This window comes from Manis javanica, chromosome 13 (assembly GCF_040802235.1).
Source record: "Manis javanica isolate MJ-LG chromosome 13, MJ_LKY, whole genome shotgun sequence".
NCBI lineage: Eukaryota > Metazoa > Chordata > Mammalia > Pholidota > Manidae > Manis > Manis javanica.
The window spans coordinates 94,011,987-94,031,080 of record NC_133168.1 but is presented as its reverse complement, the minus strand read 5'-3'; the positions used below and the strand labels follow the sequence as shown (position 1 = coordinate 94,031,080).

General features: G+C 59.9%; 1 protein-coding gene and 1 long non-coding RNA gene across 6 annotated transcripts in view; one reads left to right on the top strand and one right to left on the bottom strand.

Annotated features, from left to right (window-relative positions):
- CARM1 (coactivator associated arginine methyltransferase 1) overlaps positions 1-18,784 on the bottom strand; it is a 35,434-nt gene extending 16,650 nt beyond the window's left edge. For 2 of the 5 annotated variants that reach the window (XM_037003444.2, XM_037003445.2), the window contains exon 1: positions 18,482-18,784. In XM_037003444.2, the coding sequence (XP_036859339.1) occupies positions 18,482-18,701 (220 nt within the window). In that variant the 5' untranslated portion in view covers positions 18,702-18,784. Of the gene's footprint in view, positions 1-589; positions 807-18,481 lie in introns of those variants that run through there. The other 3 variants (XM_073220370.1, XM_037003443.2, XM_073220371.1) reach the window with 2 other exon arrangements.
- LOC140845667 (uncharacterized) lies at positions 916-2,512 on the top strand. The gene is made up of 2 exons (XR_012124500.1): positions 916-1,713; positions 1,907-2,512. It is a non-coding gene; the product is annotated as an uncharacterized lncRNA (long non-coding RNA).
- Positions 18,785-19,094: the final 310 nt, after the last annotated feature.

Genomic DNA, 19,094 nt, shown 5'->3' with positions numbered 1-19,094 from the left:
CCACACCTCGTCTGTGGCAAGAGATAAAGCTGGTCTGTCAGCTGCGCCAGTGACAACGAGCAGACCAGGGAGGTCCTGTTTATGAAACAGCCTGACAACCCGGCCAGTTGCCCTAGGCACCCCCTGCACCTGGCGTCGGCACGCAACCACAGGCCCTGTGGCCCAGGGAATCCTGGCCACACGCAGTGGGGCAGGCTTGGGCCAGGGCAGCCAAGGCTGAGGACGCCCGACCTGGCCTATCACAGCGGTGGCCAGGCCCTGTGGAGGCACAGCTCTGCCACCCCACAGGCCAGGCCTGCCACACAGGAGCTGCTTGGTAAATATTTGACAAGCCAAAACCAAAAAATCTGGACCGTGTTCCTACCCATTTTTAAAAGCCTCAGTGGTCCAGGTTCTGAGATTGGCAGCTGAGGCCCTGTGCGACCTGTACCTCTTATTCACCAGCTTCTCCCCTCCTTGGCCCCATCCCCATGGCTGCCCTTGGCCCTCCAGCCCCCAGGGGCCAGCTCTCTGTCCCTGTCCCTGCCCTGGATGGGCCCTCCAGCAGGGCCTCTCCCTCCCCGCACACAGCCATACGGGGCTCACCCACCGCGCAGGGTCACCGGGTGGAGCAGAGGCAGTGCACACAGCTCTCCAACGGGAGGGCATCCCGGACGGGGCTTCTCTCCTGGGAGAAAGGGCTTAGGGCCTGGGACACACAGGGCGCAGCACACACACAGAGGCACAGCCCTGTCCCCCTGGAAACCTTCTGCCTGGCACCTTCCTCTCAGGCCACCCTTCCGTCCAGCCATGGGTGGTGAGCCACGGAGGAGGCAGGAGCTCAAGTCTGTGCCCCATCTGCATAAACCAATCCCAGAAGCCCCACCCGTCACACCACGGGCATGTGCGGACATGGCCTGGAGAAGTGGGGGACAGGCCACAGGAGAGGGCTGTGCAGGCAGCCGTGATGACCTAAGTGGGGGCGACATGGAGGGCTGTCGGCCGGGAGGTGGTGTGGGGTGTCGCTTCCCCGTGGGAACAGCAACGGAACAGGTGCTGAGGCAGGAACAGGCCCACGGTGCCCAGGCTGCTGCTCCTGAGAGGCCCCCGCAAGGCGGGGTCTGAACAGGATGGTGTGAGCGGACGACCCAGAGGTGTATTGATCTTGCCACAGCCACCGCCACTGTGTCTGCCCTGCTCGTGGCCGCAGCCTGGCGCTGGGGGCCAGCCTCCCACCTGCTCCATTACAAAGGCCGACCTGCTGAAGCTCTGGGGCCGGGGAACAAGGCAGGAACAACCAGGGACGACTCCGCAGGGCGAGCAGTGCTGTGGGAGGGGGACTACCACACCTGTCTTGCTCCCCAGCAAACAAGGCTCCGGCCAATCCCTGTCCGGAACACCAAGCTGCTGAGGGGAGCCGGCCCAGCACCTGCCACACCCAGTGGAGCCGGGAGGGCCGGGATGTCAGACTGAGCAACACCTGCCAGGTGCCAGGCTCGGCTCCCGTGCTTCACACCAACCCCTCCCAGCGCCCCTGCAGCCACTGTCACCGCCCTGTTGGCTCAGATGAGGCAACAGGCTCAGACAGGTCGAGCGCCTCGCTTGAGGATACACAGCGAGCGAGGGGCCAGGCTGACTGGCTCCAGGGTCTGTGCTCCCAGCCGCCGGGCCATTCCAGCTCCCTGTGCTTCCCGGAGCAGGGGTCAGCCAACTTTCTCTATACGGGACCAGAGAGTAAGTATTTTTGGCTTTGTGGGCTGTATAATCTCTGCTAACATGACTCAACTCTGCTGCAGACAATATGTGAACAGTGTGGCTGTGTGCCAGTAAAACTTTATTACCAACCCAGCAGCGGCATCTGTAACTGAAGGTGTGGAGAGGCCGGGTGCTAAACCCCCTCTCCACCCACTTTTCATTTGCACACTAGACGCTGAGAAGGGGACACATCCCTCCCATCCCAGAGGAGGCGGCCAAGCGACAGGGCCCCCAGGATATGGACACTGAGGGCATGGGGCACCATGGGAGCCTAGTGACGGCACAGCCTGGGAAAGAGACCGGGACGAATTCTCCAGAAGACACAGTTGGAGGGCAGAGAGAAAGGGGGATGGTGTTCCTGCTCTAGGTCCGGGGCTCCTAATACTCCTGGAATTTCCTAAGTGATAAGAGTGATCTGGCGTCTTTTGTTACTAAGGTGACCTTTGGAAAGTCCCAAAGGATGGGGACTGATGGCCAGGGGACCAACCACTCCAGGGGAGGGTAGGACTATTCAATCCCCCTTCTCCTCAGCCTCCAATGGCCAAGGATTTAATCAATCATGTACCTACAATGAAGCCTCCATAAATGAAAACCCAAAGGGCGGCATTCCAAGGGGTTCCGGGCTGGCGGCAGGCACGTGGTGGCGGCAGGTGGGTGGCCCCTGGAGAGGGCGTGCGGGCTCCGCACCCCTTCCCACATACCTTGCCCTACCCGTCTCTTCCATCTGGTGGTTCCTGAGTAGTATCTTTTTATAATAAACCAGAGATCTAGTGAGTAACTGTTTTCCTGAGTTCTGTGAGCTGCTCCAGCAAATTAATCAAACGAGAGGAGGTGGTTGTAGGAAACCTGACTGACAGCAGCCCACTCAGAAGCAGAGGTGACAACCTGCCCTTGTGATGGCACAGGGCGGGGGGTCCTGTGGGCCGGAGCCCTTCACCTGCAGGGTCTGCCCTAACTCCAGGGGGACGGTGCTGAAACCGAGCTGAATTACAGGACATCCAGCGGATGCTGGAGGGCTGCTGCCTGGCCGCATGCACACTCAGTGACCACACGTGTCAGCGTGGGAGTAGCGGGCAGGGGAGACACCCAGCAGGGGGAGTGGAGATGAGAGAGAGTGCCTGCGGCCCAGGGAGGCTGCAGACAGACCCTCAGGCAAGACGGACTCATTCGTGTTACGAGGGTGGTTGAAGGGTCCTGAGATGCGCGGGCACCTGGCTGCTTCCACGGCCACGGGCAGCACCTGAGGGACTGGGGGCTGGGAGGCAGGCAGCAGGGACTGGGCTGAAGGAGCTGCTGGCGGGGGAGGGGGGGCGGGCAGCTCTCAGGGGGACCGACTGCCTGCTCCCTACCCACCACAGAAACAGCCCTGACACCTCCTCATTGCCTCCTAGGACAGCATGGTGGAACGGAGGGCAACAGAATCTGGGGGACCCTGAGGCACAGCGGCTTCCTAGTTCCAGGCTTGATAGGCCCTGATCGCCACCTCGCCCCGGCCTAACCCAGGCCCGGTGCCCAGTAGAGTCTCTGAGAGCTGGCTGACCCTGGGAGGGGCAGACCCGGAGGTGGTCCTGGGAGACACACTGAGCCCCTGTCACCGGAAGTCACAGTGTCTAACACAGCTGATCTGCGGTGACCTCACTCCCACACCCCTCCATGATTTCCCAGAGCCTTCTGGTACAAGTCCAAACTTCTGCGGGGCTCTCGAGGTCCTCCAGTACTTCCTGGACAAGCCGTATCCCGCGGCAGCCCCCTGGGTTAACGCCTGCCTTGCTCACCCACCGACGACCCAGTAAAGCACAGCCGGGGGTTCCGCCTGTGCCCATCGCAGTGCCCAGCCCCAGGAAACATGCAGGCAATGCTGAGCCACAGGATGGCTCTGGCCAGGGGGCCCAGGCACCCAGGCCCCATTGGCACACGTGGCCTTGGAAAGGTCACTTAATTGCCCAAAGAGCTGGGCACCGGGTGGCCGCATGGCGACCTTCCTGCTACGACCACTCTTCTTCCCTGCCCCCTGCTTCTGGAGCAACAGGAATGAACAGGCAGAGGTTCCTCAGGCCCTTGACGCAGACCTGGGTCAGGGGGACCCAGTGGAACAAGAACAAATGGCTGGTGCTAAACTCTCCTCCCAGGGAACCTTCCATCTCACCAAGACCAGGGAAGCTGCCTGGTGGAGAGCAGAGAGGTGGGGGGCCAGGCGGGAATGCAGCCACTGGCTCAGGGGAGAAAGAATGCCTGACCGCCAGTCCTTGCCTCTCTAGCGGGACAACTACCCCAGCCACCAAGCGAAGAAGAATTAAAGCTATTTGTCTTGGCAGACTTGGGGGCGGTGGGGAATAGAATCACTTGCCCAAATTTGAGGTTTTTTATTAAATCGCCTCCTGCCGCCAAATAAAACACAGGCTGGGCACCTTCCAGAGGAAAATCTTCCACAGTAGAGGGAGGGGTTGGTGGGAAGGAGGGCCGACATGGGGAAGCCAAGGTGCGCTCGTGGCCCACCCAGCCGCATCCCTCCCCAGGCTGTGCCCCAGGCTGGCAGCCACTTGGTGCCAAGCTCAGGCACAGGGCCCCAGGGGTGGACACAACAGACAGGCCCAGCCTTCCCGCCAGCAGTGACACATGGCTCACCGCTGGGAGGTCAGGGCCCCAGGGGCTGGGGAGCAGGGGTCTGACAGACATGGACATAGGGTACAATGCAGACTGGACTGCCTCGGGGGGGCAGTGGCGCCGAAGCCCATCCAGGTGCTAAGTACACAGGGCTGGCCCTCCTGGAAGGGCCTCTCCTCCCCCAGATGCAACAGGCCCCGCTGCCTTGGTGGCACTGACCACATTTCCAAACTGTGGATTCTGGAAGCTTCCCTCTGTCCCTGTGTGGTGCGGTGCCTCGGTAGCCAGGAGAGGGGAGAGGTCACTCCTGGCTCACCTGGCAGGGAAGTCCGAGGAGGGCGGTGGCTGAAATGATGGGCATCAAGGAAGAGCTGGGTGCAGGGCCCAGCCTGCCCTTCCCTACCAGGTGACCGGGGGCCTCAGCTTCCCCATCATAACAAACGGCCATCACAACACAAGCCCTTGGGACTGTCCCCACCACCTGCCTTCACACCATCTGTGAAACAGGGATAAAAACTCCCTGTTAGAGGCTTCTGTGAGAGAACAGAGGTGGTAGCATGTGCCCGAGGTACCCAGTTACTGGGAGCGCCCGCTCTGCCCATCGTCAGATCAGTGCCTGTCTCCATCTGGCAAGAGAATCCCACCCCAGGAACCCCCACCCCCAGCCTGGCCTCCCTCCCCAGCCGAAACCCAAGCCGGCTCCTCCAGGGCTGCCCTTGGGACGCTCTGAGCAGCTGCCGCCATGCACTGCCCAGACCCAGGGTATTTGAGGACCAGGAGTCACCCTGGGCTCTGCCGGCCTGGCCCTGGCCGGCGTGACCCCTGCCCCTCCCGGCAGGCCCCCGGGGCCCTGAGCACTGTGGTGGCCCAAGTCTGGGCATCTCTTCCCAGGGCAATCTGTCAAAGACTTCTGACCTGGCAATGCCCTCGCTGGGCCTTCTCCTGTAGCTCTATTTGTAAACATCTGCAAGATATACCTAGACATGGGCTGGCTCAAAGCAGCAGAAAACCTAAACCCCCACTGGATGAGGAAATGAAGGCACCACAGATGGAAAGGCAGACTTCAATCCGTAGATGCTGGGGTGTTAAGGTGGCCAAGCCACACCGCTAGAAGCAGAACAGCAAAATCTGTGGCCACAGGTACAACAATGGGGGCAGGGGGCAGGTGCACTGCACGCCGGGCCTTCTCTAGAGAGAAACACAACGAAATGACCTCAGTGGCTGCTGTGCAAGGCAGGAGTGAGCCCCCTCCTCTCTCACTGCTTAAACGTGCGCACCTTTAACAGTGGGCTCCCTGAGATTTAGCCACATGTGCCTTTACAGGCCTGAAAAACTGTGCGGGAGGCCCCACCAGAAGATGACCCGCAGCGTGCGGGACAGACCAGGATGGCAAGGGAGGGAGAGGAGAACTTTCCCCGTTACACCCTCCTGAGCAGTTTGAATGTCACAGCCTGTGCATGAGAGATAACCAGACAAAAGGCAGTCCGACGGTGGGGGAGGCCTGGCACCCACCCAGGTCGGCTGGGTCCTCCCCGAGCCCACAGGTCTGACTAGCTGCTCCCCTGCCCTGCTTGGGGGGAGGGGGGTGAGAACAAGCCCTGTGACCAAAGTTCCCACTAGGGTAGGTGCCTGCTTCTCCCAAGAGCAGGCCCAACCCACCTCACCCACTTCAGGGGCTGGGACGGAGGAGGGGCAGCTGGCCACCAGAGGCCGGGAGGCTAGGGTATCTGTAAACCCGGGGCACCCGGCCTGCATTCCAGGAAGCTATTGCCTGGGGAAGCCCTTCTCCCTCAGCAGGAGGCCCCGCAGGGCGGTGCTGGTCCTGGCACTCAGGAGTCAGACCCCGGGGTGAACCCGGCTTCTGCCACATGCACCCCCACCACCCCAAGCCTCAGAGTCCACGTCTTGAATAAAATCATGCAGCACTCAGTGTGGCCTTGAGGACTGACACCCCTGTGCCCAGCACATGACGCTCAGGCACACAGCCGGTGCCGCTGGCACCAAACACCCATCTTGGTCCCCGTGTCTCCAAGGCACTCTGGCCGAAGGCACAGCGAAGAGGGCTCCAGACACGAGGGCACATCAGACGTCTGGCTCTGTCCCCCAGCCGGCCACCGCAGCAGCCCGACCGGGCGTCCAGAACAGCCTCGAGGCAGCTGACAGGGAGGTGGCCGCCTGGCCGAGGCCCAGAGGGACCTGCTTCACACAGTGCCCGGGAGAGTCTTCATTTTATGCTTCAAAGGTTGCAGGTTTGGCCTTCAGGCCTCATCAAAACAGCCCCTTCTCAAGGCCGACCACCAGGACGAGTGAAACGTACCTCCTCCCAGGTTACCTCCCAGGACAAGACAGGTGGGGGCCCTCAGCTTTGTCAGTAATGTTTTATTTCTTAAGGTGGGAATGGAAGCGCACAGTGTTTGCTGCGTTAGCTTTAACTTCTTTGGAAATATTCCACAGTAACTCAACAGCCAGCCTCCTGTGCTGTCCTGAAGGCTCAGGCTGGGCCGCAGGCTTCGTACCTACAGGGCAGCTTGCAAAGCCACGGCGCGCGTCTACTCCAGGAGCGGCCCTGAGAATACAGGTTTCCCAGGAGGGTGAATCACTTCCAAAACCACACGTGGACAGGGTGACAGGATGTGGGTGTGCCCCAGGGCCAAGGATGGAAGGGGCTCCCAGTCCGAGAGGCAGTGGGGGGCAGCAACTTCCCCCAGGGCCTCCTGCTGGGATCTGGGGATGCAGGGCTGCCGTGGACACCGCCGCCACAAGGCCACAGGCCTCCCCGTCCACTGCTGGGTCCGGACTCAGGGCAGCTGTTGCGCTGCACATGGCAGGGGCTCCCCAGGTAACAGTAGGCCGGGGCTTCTCTCAAAGGGCCAGCCCAGCGTGGGAGGGTGGCAGCCAGCTCTGCCTTTACGGGTTCAGGCCCTGCCGTCCTGGTTTGGAGGGGCTGGAAGATGGGCCAAATTGGGGGGCATGCAGAAAGATACCCCAAGGAAAGGACCAGACAAAGGGCTTGGCTGTTCTGAAAAGCATATTAGGGGCTCCGCGGGCGGGAGCTATTACAAGAAAACGTCTCCCCCATCCATGCTAATCAGCTGCCAGCCCAGGGCTTTGTGACTACAAAAGGGATGGCAGATGTGCGCCCAGTTCTGGCCCCTGAAAGCCTGGGGGCTTAGCGGGTAATCACGAAAGCAGGGGCCACGCAACAAAACCAGCCTCCCCAGACCTCACCCACGTGCTGGGCAGCAGCTTCCTTCACCTGACCCTCCTCCTCCAGTGACTCGCTCTGGGCTGCACCCCTTAATGGGCAAGCACCTCGTGCCATGAGGTGCCTCGGTTAATGCTCCCAACCACCTTCTGGGGCGCACATTTTCAAGAGGGGAAAGCCGGGCACGGAGGGGCGCATGCTCCCAGTGGCTCAGGCCAGGGACCCAGGCAGCTTGGAGGGTCGGCCAACCCCACCCAGACTCCAGGAGGAGAGTCCTCTCTGGGGGGCTGTCAGAGGCTTCACTCAGGGGGCTGGGAGGGACACAGGCACTGTCCCCTGGAGCCACCACTATGGAGAGGTGATGGGGCCTGCCTCCTAGGGCTGTGGGGGGGTCACTGAAGATCTCCACCACCTGTGCCAGCAGGAGCTAGGGAGACAGGGGAGGAGCTTGGCGGAGGGGACACTTAGGGGGCCTGGAAAGCCAGGCTGGAATGAGGTGCGTCAAGGAGCACAGGGGGCGCCAATCCTCAGCATCTGGCACACTCCGCACCCATGCAGGAAGCCGAGCCCCTCACAGCATCTGACGGCGCGATGGTGAATGTGGCTCTCAGGGGACAGGGTCTGCCGGCACACCAACTGAGGGGCCTCAGCCCATGGACGTGGCCCGGGGCGCCCGAGAGAGGCCAAACCGGAAGAGGTAGGAGGATGGGGCAGTGGAGAACGGGGGAGGGAGGAGACTAGCCTGGGGCTGGGCAGACTTGGTGTCCTCTACAAGGGCCCATCTTATAACAAAGTTTGAGGACTGGCCCAGAGGCCAAACAGGATGTCCTGGGGCCGCATCCCTGGCCTCTAACAGGCCCCTGGGGTGCAGGGAGCTCCACTGGGCTTGGAGAAAAGGTAGGTTAGGAGGACCCGTCCTGCCCTCCCACCACCAGATGTGACTCCAGGCGACAGGGGAAAGGGGAGAGGCTGCCTGACACCAGCACAGAATCAGCAAGGATGCAGGAATGAGGAAAGACTGGCTTTGGCCTCCAGAAGAGTCCCCGGGGCCCCTGCCGCTCCAGGACAGGGCCCAGAAGGGGCAGGTGGGCCCCTCCTCCACACCAGGTGCTGCATCTCCTTTTACAGCAGTGACTTCTCAGTACTGCTTGGGAGGCGGCGGAGCCCAACCCAGGCTAGCATCCCGCCTGCCGCCTGCTGCTGAGTGCCTCAGTTTCCTCATCTATAATTAGGGCAAAGGAGTTGTGGCTACTAGGGCTTCCCACAAGGCCGGCAAGGCTTGGGGTACAGAGAATGGACTGGTCACCCCAACTCGCACCATGTGCCAACCGTATGCGGTGCCGGCCACCCTCCAGGGCCGGGCTGGTGGTTCGGGGAGTAGATGAACATAAAGCGCCTGGCACAGGGCCCGCCTGGCACATGCTCAAGCTAGGTAAACATCAGCTACGGTCAGCCTTGGAAGTGCTGATAAGCAGGACCTGGGGTGGGGGGTCAGAGGAGCCACAAGCCAGGTGCCCCATCAGCATCCCCCCATACCCGGGGGCTCATCCAACCTGGGGACACCAACATTTGGTCACAGCGACGGCTCAGACCAGAGCCAGCTCCACGGAGGGCCCCTCTGGGACACATGACAGACAGCCGTCTGGAAGCCCCAGCCCGCCTCTGCCTCCCCACCAGCTCGAGGAAGAATGTGGCAAATTCTCTGGAATGTCCCTCTTGGGCCTGCAAGGGGCCCCCCATCTGTCTTTGATTATTTATTCACATGCCCCCCGAGCGGGGGGATCACCAGAGCATTCCTTTCTCATTAGGGCCCCAATGTACCGGGGTCCCTTTGGAGTCCTCGCCCGAATCTCGCCTGCGCCTGTGTCGTCAGGCAGGTCTCTGTACATGAAACCATACGCTTGTACGTGTGTAACGCATCCAGCAGAAATGAACCCCAGCCACGGGAACACAACTAGCGGGGGAGCAAATCTGCCAGTGAGCTTAAAGAAAAACAGCCCAGACTCGCCTTGCCAAAGCTATGAGTGATAAATCACTTTAAAGAGACAGACAAGAAATGAATAAAAGGGGGTTCTCCCCTCTCTGGGCAAGGAGTGGGGGTGGGGAGGAGACAGAGCCCCAGAACCAATCCCCCACGCCCACTCTGGACCCATCTGCAAGGACGGCCCACCAGGCAGGAGACAGAGCGCCTGACCAGGGTCAGGGGATCTGCCCAGAGGCTGGGGGACAAATGCCAGGCGTGGCTTTGGCTGGCATTTCCAAGGGTATGAACAACTGTCAAATGTACTAACAGGACACCTAAGCTCTGGGCATCTTCTGTAGGTTAAACAACCAAAATAAGTAAGTAATCCAAACAATATCCCACCAGTGGGCCTGCACGAGGGCCACCGGGTCGCCACAGCCACCTCCTGTGGGCCGGGGTGCAGCCACGTGTCAATTTCCCTCATAAGGCTGGTTTTCAGGGAACAAAGGGAGTGGGGTGTGGGAGGTCTGGGACACCCATGGCTCTGCCCCACGTCCCTCCTGAACCCTGAATCCGCACGCAGTACCCTGAAGTGAGAAGAGGGGAAAGCGAGAGCACAGGGGGACAGGGACGCCCCCCCCGGCCCTCCCTGTACCTGTCTGGGGCTTGGACGATGGCCCCACATGTGGGACACCCCTTCTCTAGCAGACCACACAGCAGGTTGGAACCCACGGCCAATCAGTACGGCGGGCTTTCACCTGCAGTGCGGGCTGGGCTAGCACCGGCCCTCAAATCGCCCTCTGTGTTCCAAAGGAAACTAAAGTGAGAACCAGGGTCACGTGGCCAGGGTAGCAAGGTCAAGGCTCCAAAGCCATGCACCTCGTGACCTCCAGCAGCTTCTGACCCAGAGAGGGCTGCTGTAGCCCAGGAGAGGGAAGGGACCGCTCAGCCAGGGGCTGCTGAGAGACAGGGACCCGGGAGAGCGGCAGGACAGGCCCGGAGAGGCCGGAAACCCCGGGGGCACCCCAGCTGGGCCACTGTCCCCCTATCTCCTGGAGCTCCCCCCTTCCTGCCTGCTCCCCATCCCCATGCTTAGCTCCTCAGCTGCTGTTCTCTCCAGTGGCTCCTAGGCCACTTTCTCCACAGTGGAAAGATGAGGGTTTCCTGCCCACCTTCTCTCTGCTCCCCGAGACTGGAGTGTGCCAGGGTGGGGACCGTGTGTGGCCTGTGCAGTGCTGTGCCTGCATTCTGGGCATAGATGTCCATCCACCCCCACCCAGGCCACCAGCCACCAGCTGAGCCCCTCAAAGACGCCTCCCCATTGACAAGGATGCTGAGATTCAGAGATTGAGTAATTTGCCCAGGACAGAAGTGGGCTTGAGCCCACACAGCACCATAGGTGCCACCTCCCTCCCCAACACTCTGGGAATAAATGCCAACCCTCCCTGCGTGCCCTGCTCCGGTCACACTGGACCCCCTCTCCAGGCAGGCCCCCCAGTGCTCAGGCCTCAGCTCATTTTTACTTCCAGGCACTGACTCCTAAGCACCAGTACCTTTAGGTGACTGCTGACCTTGCCACACAGGCCCCTAGACCCACATATGTGGGACCCAGAGCTTTGTACCGGATCCCCAGCTCCTAAAACAGCAAGTGGCACCCTGGGCATTTTTGCTAACTGCTTAAAAGTCAGACGGACAGTGACTATGGCATGAAGATGACAAATCTACCCTCAGCACTTGTTTCCAGCTGGACGAATAAGAGGTCAGGTCTCCCCGTCTTCAGTGAACTGTTGGGGGGGCCCCTGCAGCCAGGAGAGGTCAGCTCCCCCTCCTCCCTCCCCAACTCCATCATCCTGCCCGGCTCCCACCTGCCATCTGGTGGGTCCCCTCCGCCACCCCTCTAAGGGGGCCCCCCTCCTGATCAGAAAGCCGGTGACCTCCCCGTGGCTCTCACTGGCTCTGACTTCTCAGCAGCGGCGCCCACTGCTGACCTCTCTGCCCCATCAAAGCTGCCCCCCAGCCCGGCAGACACAGAGCCCCTGCTCCTCCTCCTGCCCCCCGCCCCGCCCTCACTAGCAATCTGGGGCTGTCCTCCATCAGTGACAGCATTTCCCAGGTCACAGAGCCTGCTGAGGGAGACCAAAAGCGAGGGAGCCTCTCCCCAGAAAAACTCCAAGAACCAACAGCAACACCAAGGCCCCGGTTCACCAGGTGCACATGGAGCCAAGCAGTTTTCGTGTGTTCCCTCCAGAGAGGCGCCACTGTCCCCCATTTTCCACAATCAAGGAGGCTCACCCAAGGTCACAGCCACTAACTCCTGTCCCTCTACCTTTATGCAAACCTGTGTACAATTTCAGGGGCGCCACAGACTTCAGGTTGAGAGCCCCAGCGCCTAGCTGCCTCGTGCCCCTCCAGTGGGGTAGCCAGGCCTGTCCGAGGTCGGCCCTCCACCCCGCCCTCCCTGGGAGGGGCATGCCCCCATCCTGGCACACTCACCACTGGGAATAGTGAGCCCATCCCAGACTTAGCCTGGGCTCCCTGGGATAGAAGACCCTGCCAGCCTGCTGAATCCAACCTAGTCCCGGGCCTGGCACCGCAGAATCACCCATGAGCTCATGCCAGGCTCCTCGGCTGAAGGGCCCTGTATGTCCACCTCATCCAGATCCCTACACGTAATGCCGGCACTCGCTAGCCAGGGGCCACTCACAGTGGCCACCTCCACCTGTGACCCCACACTGGGGCCCCACCAGCCCCGACCACAGCTGGCCCTCAGTCCCTTGTCAGAAACAAGTGGAGCCCAGTGTGTTTAAGACGACAAATTTCCTGGATTCTATCAAGGTGACAAGGCACAGGCAATACACATTAGCCCCAGTGAAGTACGGGCAACACCTGTAGTGCAGCACATTTTTGCAGTGAAATGTGTGGGTGGTCGGCCTGAACCAGCTATCCAGGGGCTCTAAAGGGTCCCGAGTAATAGCTCAGGTGGGATCGAGGCAGATCGGGGCGGGTTTCCAGAGCTTCTCAGTTGCCCAATCGCCAACGATGGGCTGTGAAGAAGAGGAGGAGTTGGGAGGCGGGCGGCGGACAGGGCGGGGCTGGGGACTGGCAGCCAGGATGGCTTAGGCCCCGGGAAGCAGCCCCCGCCCATCTCCACGGGCTCAAACTCTGCAGCCCAGAGGGGCGGCCGGGCGGAAGGGCGAGGGCTAAGGGTCGGAGACAGTCCCCACACCCAGCGGGGACCCAGGTTCAGACACGTGCCTCTCCATTTTAGGAAACAAGCCACTGCCAGCGAGAAGACAAATGGCTGCTGGCCTCTGTGTTGGGGTGGCAGAAAGCAGGGAGGGGACTCTGGCCCACTGGGGTGGCATGCCCTTGTGCAGGTGGAACTTCTATCCAACTCAGCCTTGGGGTGTGAAGCCCAGGGTTGCCAGCCTTTCAGATTTTTTAAGGTACAAAGTCATCCTTTGATGTGAAATCACCCAATTAAAAAAGTCTCAGGGGTCTACTTTTATTTTAACCATGTGGTCAGGCAACAGGCAAGTCACTCACAACCCCTGGCCATGGGTCACAGCCTCTGCCATCCCATCCTCGGTGCCATGGGCAGAATTCACCTTTTGTTCCCTAACACAACTTCAGGGCCTCTGACACACTTCTGGGGCAGGCTAAGGTGAGACTATTCGGTTACACGCCTATTGTGTCCTCTAGTACAGAAGCTTCCACAGGCTTCCCTCTCCCTGCTCCCATGTTCACGGGAGCCTGCTGTCACAGTAATCTCCAGAAATGCCATTTTTATCGTGTTAGGCCCCATGAAAAATGGTGGGCCGCTCCTGCCTGTATACAGGAAAAGGCCGCATCACTTGAATAATGTAGAGTTGGGCCCAACCTTGTTACCCTTCACCCCCTTTTAGCTGCATTTTTCAGAGGGACCCCTTTGTTCCATGACAGGCTACTGTCCCCACCCACCGCCTAACTGAGCACTTTTGCATAAACCAGGACTATCCTTCCCAACACTCTGGGTATGTCTACATCCTACCTACCATGGCCAAGGTGACTTATTGACTCCCAGAATGAGCAACCCAGAAATTAGCTGAGCACATGAGTGCTTGGACCAAAGACTACATTTCCCAGCTTCCCTTGCATCTAGCAGTGGCCATGTGTCTGCATTCTACCCAATGGGATGACAGCAGAAGCACCCAGACCCAACTTCTGGGACCCTTCTTTAACAGACACCTGGCCAGTACGCTTGACACCCTTTGTCCCTTCCTTTACCCTGCTCTCTGGAAACCAGGGTATAATGGCTGGACTCCGGCTGCCATGCTGATGGCACAACATGGCCTCACCCCCAGGCATGCTGGAAGGGGGTTAGCTGGAAGGACCTGGGTCTGAGGACTTCCTGGAGCAGAACCTCCACACCAGCCCTGGGCAACCTCCAGACTTTAGGGCATGCACCCAGGAAACAAAATGCCATCTTGTTCAGGTCACTGTCACTTTGGATCTCATTATACATGGACACCCTGAATCCCGACCACCTTTCTTTGCTGATCCGCTCTGCACTAAGACAGTAAGCAGGTCCAATAGCCATGAATTCTAAAGCCATGAATTCTAAAACTGCTGCCTGCTTGCTATGTCACTTGGTTAAGCGCTTTCACCTGTGTTTTTCCTCCGATAAAACGGGAGTGGTGGCCCTGACTTCCCAGGGCTTCCCTAGGGCCCTGTGGTAATGCACAGCAAGGGCCACACTGGTCAGGCTAACTGGCCCACACAGCCAGAAAGTGTACTCTATCTGGCCCAGGCAACCAGGATACTTCACAATCAAAACAAACAGATGCACACAAAGAGAGGCTTTTCAGTTTCTCTTAAAGCCATGGCAGATCTGACAACCCTGGCGGGGCCAAGTGCCCACAGTCCCCCCTCCTTCTGTCGGCTTAATTCATTTATCCCAGAGCTCCATGAGCTTTTTCTATCAGGAGCCAGCAGGTAAATATTTTAGGTTTTGCAGGACACTACGGGCATTCTGGTTTTCTCTCTCTCTTTTTTTAATCAACCCTTTCAAAAAAGTACAAAGCTCTGTTTAAAAATCCGCTGCAGACCTGATCCAGCCCAGAGGCCCTAACTGATACTATTACCCTTTCCCCAGCTGCACCCAAAGTCAAGCACTTGCGTCTGTCCACACAGGTTTATGCAGAGCATGGCGCACAGTAAATGCTCAATAAATGACAGCAGCCAGTTGCACCTGCCAGGCCCCTCTGGAACACGAATGCCTTTCTGTTGTTATTACCCTTCCGGATTGTCAGCCCCCACTTGACACTGAATGTCCTGAAGGCTGAGCACACAACAAACTCTTCTGTACCCTCTCCCCTCCCCAGATGTCAGGGGGGTACCAGGAGTGTGACTGAAGAAGTCACAGGGTTCCTGATTCTGGGGCTGCAGGCCATTCCCCACCTTGTTTTCACAAAGGGTTTTTCTCTGGGGTTTCCACACCCTGGCATGCCCCTGAACACACTGAAACTCAGCCCCTGCCAGAGCCAGTCCAGCTGTACCTCTCTTCCTAGCCCAGGGGGTGGGGAGAGTCCAGAGAACCAGGCAAACTGATTCACACAGACCAAGAAAAGAAGTGACAGTCATCTTCAGAAAGGGCACCAAGGGGCTGAGGAACCCAGAGGCTGTTCTGCTCTCTGCCCCGCCACCCCCCCCATGGGCTCCCAGAGAAGCTGCCTCCTTTCAAGGGGAGGGCAGCCCACATCCAAGAAGGCCAGAGGCTACGCCGAACTTCCTCATGGCCCAGGAAGCCTGCACCTCTGCCCAGGGAAAATGGCCTGGTTTTGGTAGCTGCCATTTAGCCAATGCCATGGACCCAGGCCAGGGGGACTTGGAATGACAAGGAATGGGCAGGGTTACTGTTCCCAGCAGGGTGACTGGGACAGGGCTTTCTGCAGCTGTCGCCTTTCCCACATGGAGGGGCAGATGTCAAGACAAAGGGCTGCCTGCTCTGCCATCCGAGGCAGGGGTCCCAGCCCTGGGATCCCTCTCCCATCTGCAGGGGGTACAAGACTGTCCTGCAGCAAAAGGGGCTCCCTGCCATAAAAGCCAGCTCTTCCCCACTCCACACCAATAACATTCCCGCCCATAACACCTACTGAAAACATCTACCCTTTACCACCGGGCACCCTGCTCCAAACCACTGACATTCCCAGTCCCAGGTGGCATTATTCCCATTGCAGATGAGGAAACCGAGGCTGTGTGCAGGCAAGTGATGCTACAGGTGAGAAAAGAGGCTCAGGGAGGTGAACAGCTAGTTTAAAGCCACATAGCTGGTGACCCGAAGCAGTCAGATGCCATGTTTGGAGCCATTATCAGCACCCAAAGATAACCCGGGCTCACCACCCACATGGAAGGCACGGGGAGAATGTGTGCAGTGTCTTGGCCAAGCCCCCATCCCCATCCACACACAGATTCGAATCCTTGGGTCTGGAATCCCAAGCAGTTCTCGGGACTTTGCCTCATGAGGGACAGGTGAGCAGAACAGGGCTCCTGACGCCTTCCCACCTGGCCTTAGCATTCAGGTCCCAGAAGGGTTCCAGCTGCAAAATGCTGAGGCCAGGGAAGGGAGTTCGTCCCCAGAGAGAAGGCCTAAAGCTCCAGCAGCCTGGGTCACCCCCAGGCCATCCCAGCTGCCACATCCCTCCATGCACATCCCTGAAGTTTCTGGACCACCTCTGACTTTTCCCCAGGGATTGCTGGCCAGCACTCCCCAGCCTGGGGGGGACTGCTCTCAGATCCAGGATGGGATGCAGCCCCACACCCCAGCCCTGGGACGTCACACTCCCCAGGCACACCTCAGAGCAATCCCTGCCCACACGCCCACACTCTCCAGGCCCGCTCAGGAGCCGGTGCCACCTCGCCTTAAGCAGTAACCCAGCCATCGCCAGCCCGTTAAGGAACAGGTGCTACCTCCAGAGAGGTGTTCATTTACTGAACAAACATATTGTGCCATACACGGTCCTGCCATCACCCCCTTCTACCAATGAGGAAACTGAGGCACAAAGGCTCACAGCTGCTAGCGGGGGACCAGTCTGGCCCGTGTCCTAGACCCTAAAATAAATGTCCATGGCCTAACCCCCCGAACCTGTGAAAGTGACCTCATCGGGAAAGAGTATTTGCAGATGAAAGTAAGGCTCTTGATTGTAAGATCATCCTGGATTTAGGGTGGGCCCCAAATGCCATGGCAGGTGTCCTGATAAGAAAGGCGTGGGGACTGGGGAGAGTCCATTCAGGAGAGACAGAGCGAGGGGTCCCATGGCCACAAGCCCAGCAAAGCCTGGATCCAGCAGAGGCTGGAGGAGACAAGAAACGATTCTTCTCCAGAGCCTCTGGTCAGAATGCAGCCTTCCTAACACCTTGAATTCCCACTTCTGGGACTGTTTCAACCCAGACTGAGAATCTCAATTTGAGAAGCAGTGGACTCTCTCTCCCTTCACTCCACTTCAGTTATGAATTACCTCTAAAGAGAACTGCTACATTCTAACTTAGTAGGAACAATTTCAAGATTATTCACAAAAAGAAAACACAGAAAGGAAAAGCCCTCCTGGGGTAAGCGCTCAAGAATAGGAGAAACCAAGTGTGGAGAAGACAGGATCTCTCTGTGCTGTCTGCCCAATAATTCTATAAATCTAAAACTGTTCCAAAGTCAAAAAAAGTCTACAACAGAAAAACCACGTCTCCTGGAATTCCCTATTTTGAGAAACGCCATTTACTCTGCTCCCCATTAATCCCTGCCCAGTCGATGGTCATGTTTATGATCAGGGGATCCTGCCCCAGGAAAAAGAGGTGTGACACTTGGGACGCAGACACAGCTTCCCTGAGTTCGGGTTTTTCCAAGGCAAGGTGCAGGAAAAACCCTGTGGGAAGCAACTGCCCCAACACACTTTCCTCTGGAAGACCCCAATCCCCAAGGGACACAAAATTCACCCAGGTCAAAGCCAGTAAAGGCCTCTTCAGTGGCTCCCAGAGTGTCAGCTAAAGGAACCCTGAGAGACAAAGCTGAATGAAACAGAAAAGTGAAATGTGAACAGGGAATCAGAACATGTAAGAGTAACAGCAAGAGAAAAGATGAACTACAAAGACTAGGGGTCCTTGCCAAACACATCATTTTTTTTTCCATCCACTGAAATGTCAGTTTTGAAACTAGCTTCTGAAAATGTAACCAGCTTCTCACATCCCCAAAAAGGACGATCAGAGAAGACCGTGGTGAGGGAGGAGACTGTTACCACTTACTTCGGAACATGGCATCAAGACGGGGACCTAGACTCCCACGTTTCCACCAGGGCACATCCAGCGACTCGCACAACCCGCTCGTGGGGCCCTCTCCCCAGACCTATGAGTTCCCCACCGGGGGTCCGCAACGCCAAGCCCTCCACACGGGGCGGGGAACGTGGTCCTCCAAGCCGCCCCAGGCCGGGCACTACTCTCCAACCGTCCCTAGCAGTCCGGAGGGTCCCCTGACATGGCCAGAGGCTGCCCACACCCGTCTCTCCTTCCCAAGAGGGCGGCCACACCCGCCCCGGTACCCCACCTCTCCCAGCACCCAGACCCCTTCCCTCCTACCCAGCCCCCACACCCCTGCTTCCTCCCAATTCACCTTCCACTCTCAGCCCCCCACTTCCTGCCCAGCCCCTCCGAATCTCAGGGCCCTCACTGCCCCCGTTTCCCGCTTCCCTCCACACTCGGGGCACCTCGTCTCTGCCCCCCACGCACGCCCTCTTTTCTCGCGGCCCCATGACACCGTTCCAACGCACCCCTCCTTCGGGCCCCCACACCCAGCTCCCCCGGCTCGGCTCCACGGGCCCCACAACTCAGGGCCCCTTCCCTCCGGCCCCCGAGCCCCTCACCGCGGGCGCGCCCCTCCCGCCACGGGCCCCCGCCCGGCCGGCCTCGTGGGCAGCCCCGCGCGCTGTCCGGCCCCGGAGCCCCGCACTCACGGCTGTAGAGAGCGATGCCCGCCGCGTCCGGGCCGGCGCGCACCTCGAGGCGCAGCGCCTGCTGCTCCGCGTGCCGCTGGATCTCGCCGTTCGCGTCGCCGATGGTGAGGAGGCGGGCGCCGGGGAACACGGACACGGCCGCGCAGGGCCCCGTGCCACTCGGGACCGCCACCCCCGCGCCGCCGGCGCCCGGCCCCGCCGCCGCCGCCGCCGCTGCCATCTTAGATCCGGCTCCAGGCCCCGCCGCTGCCGCCGCCGCCGCCGCCGCGCCCGGGCCCAGGCCCCCGCCGCCGCCGCCGCTGCTGCCGCCGCCGCGCAGGCCGAGGCTAAGGCCGAGCCGGGCAGCGCCGCCTGCCGGCCACGCGCCGCCGCCGCTACCGCGGCCCGGCCCCGTGGCGTAGCGCCCTCTGCCGGCGGCCCTGGGAGCGGGGAGGGAGGGCGCCGAGATGTGGCCCGCCCCGCGCAAACGGTCGCCGCTTTGTGAGGTGGCTCGGGGACCCAGGAACGGCGGGGGCGGGCCGAGCACCAGGGGGCGGGGCTAGGCCGCGCAGGCACGCCCTTAACCTGGGCCCCGCCCCCGGCCCGGAGCCGCTCGAACAGCCGCGCTGAGTAG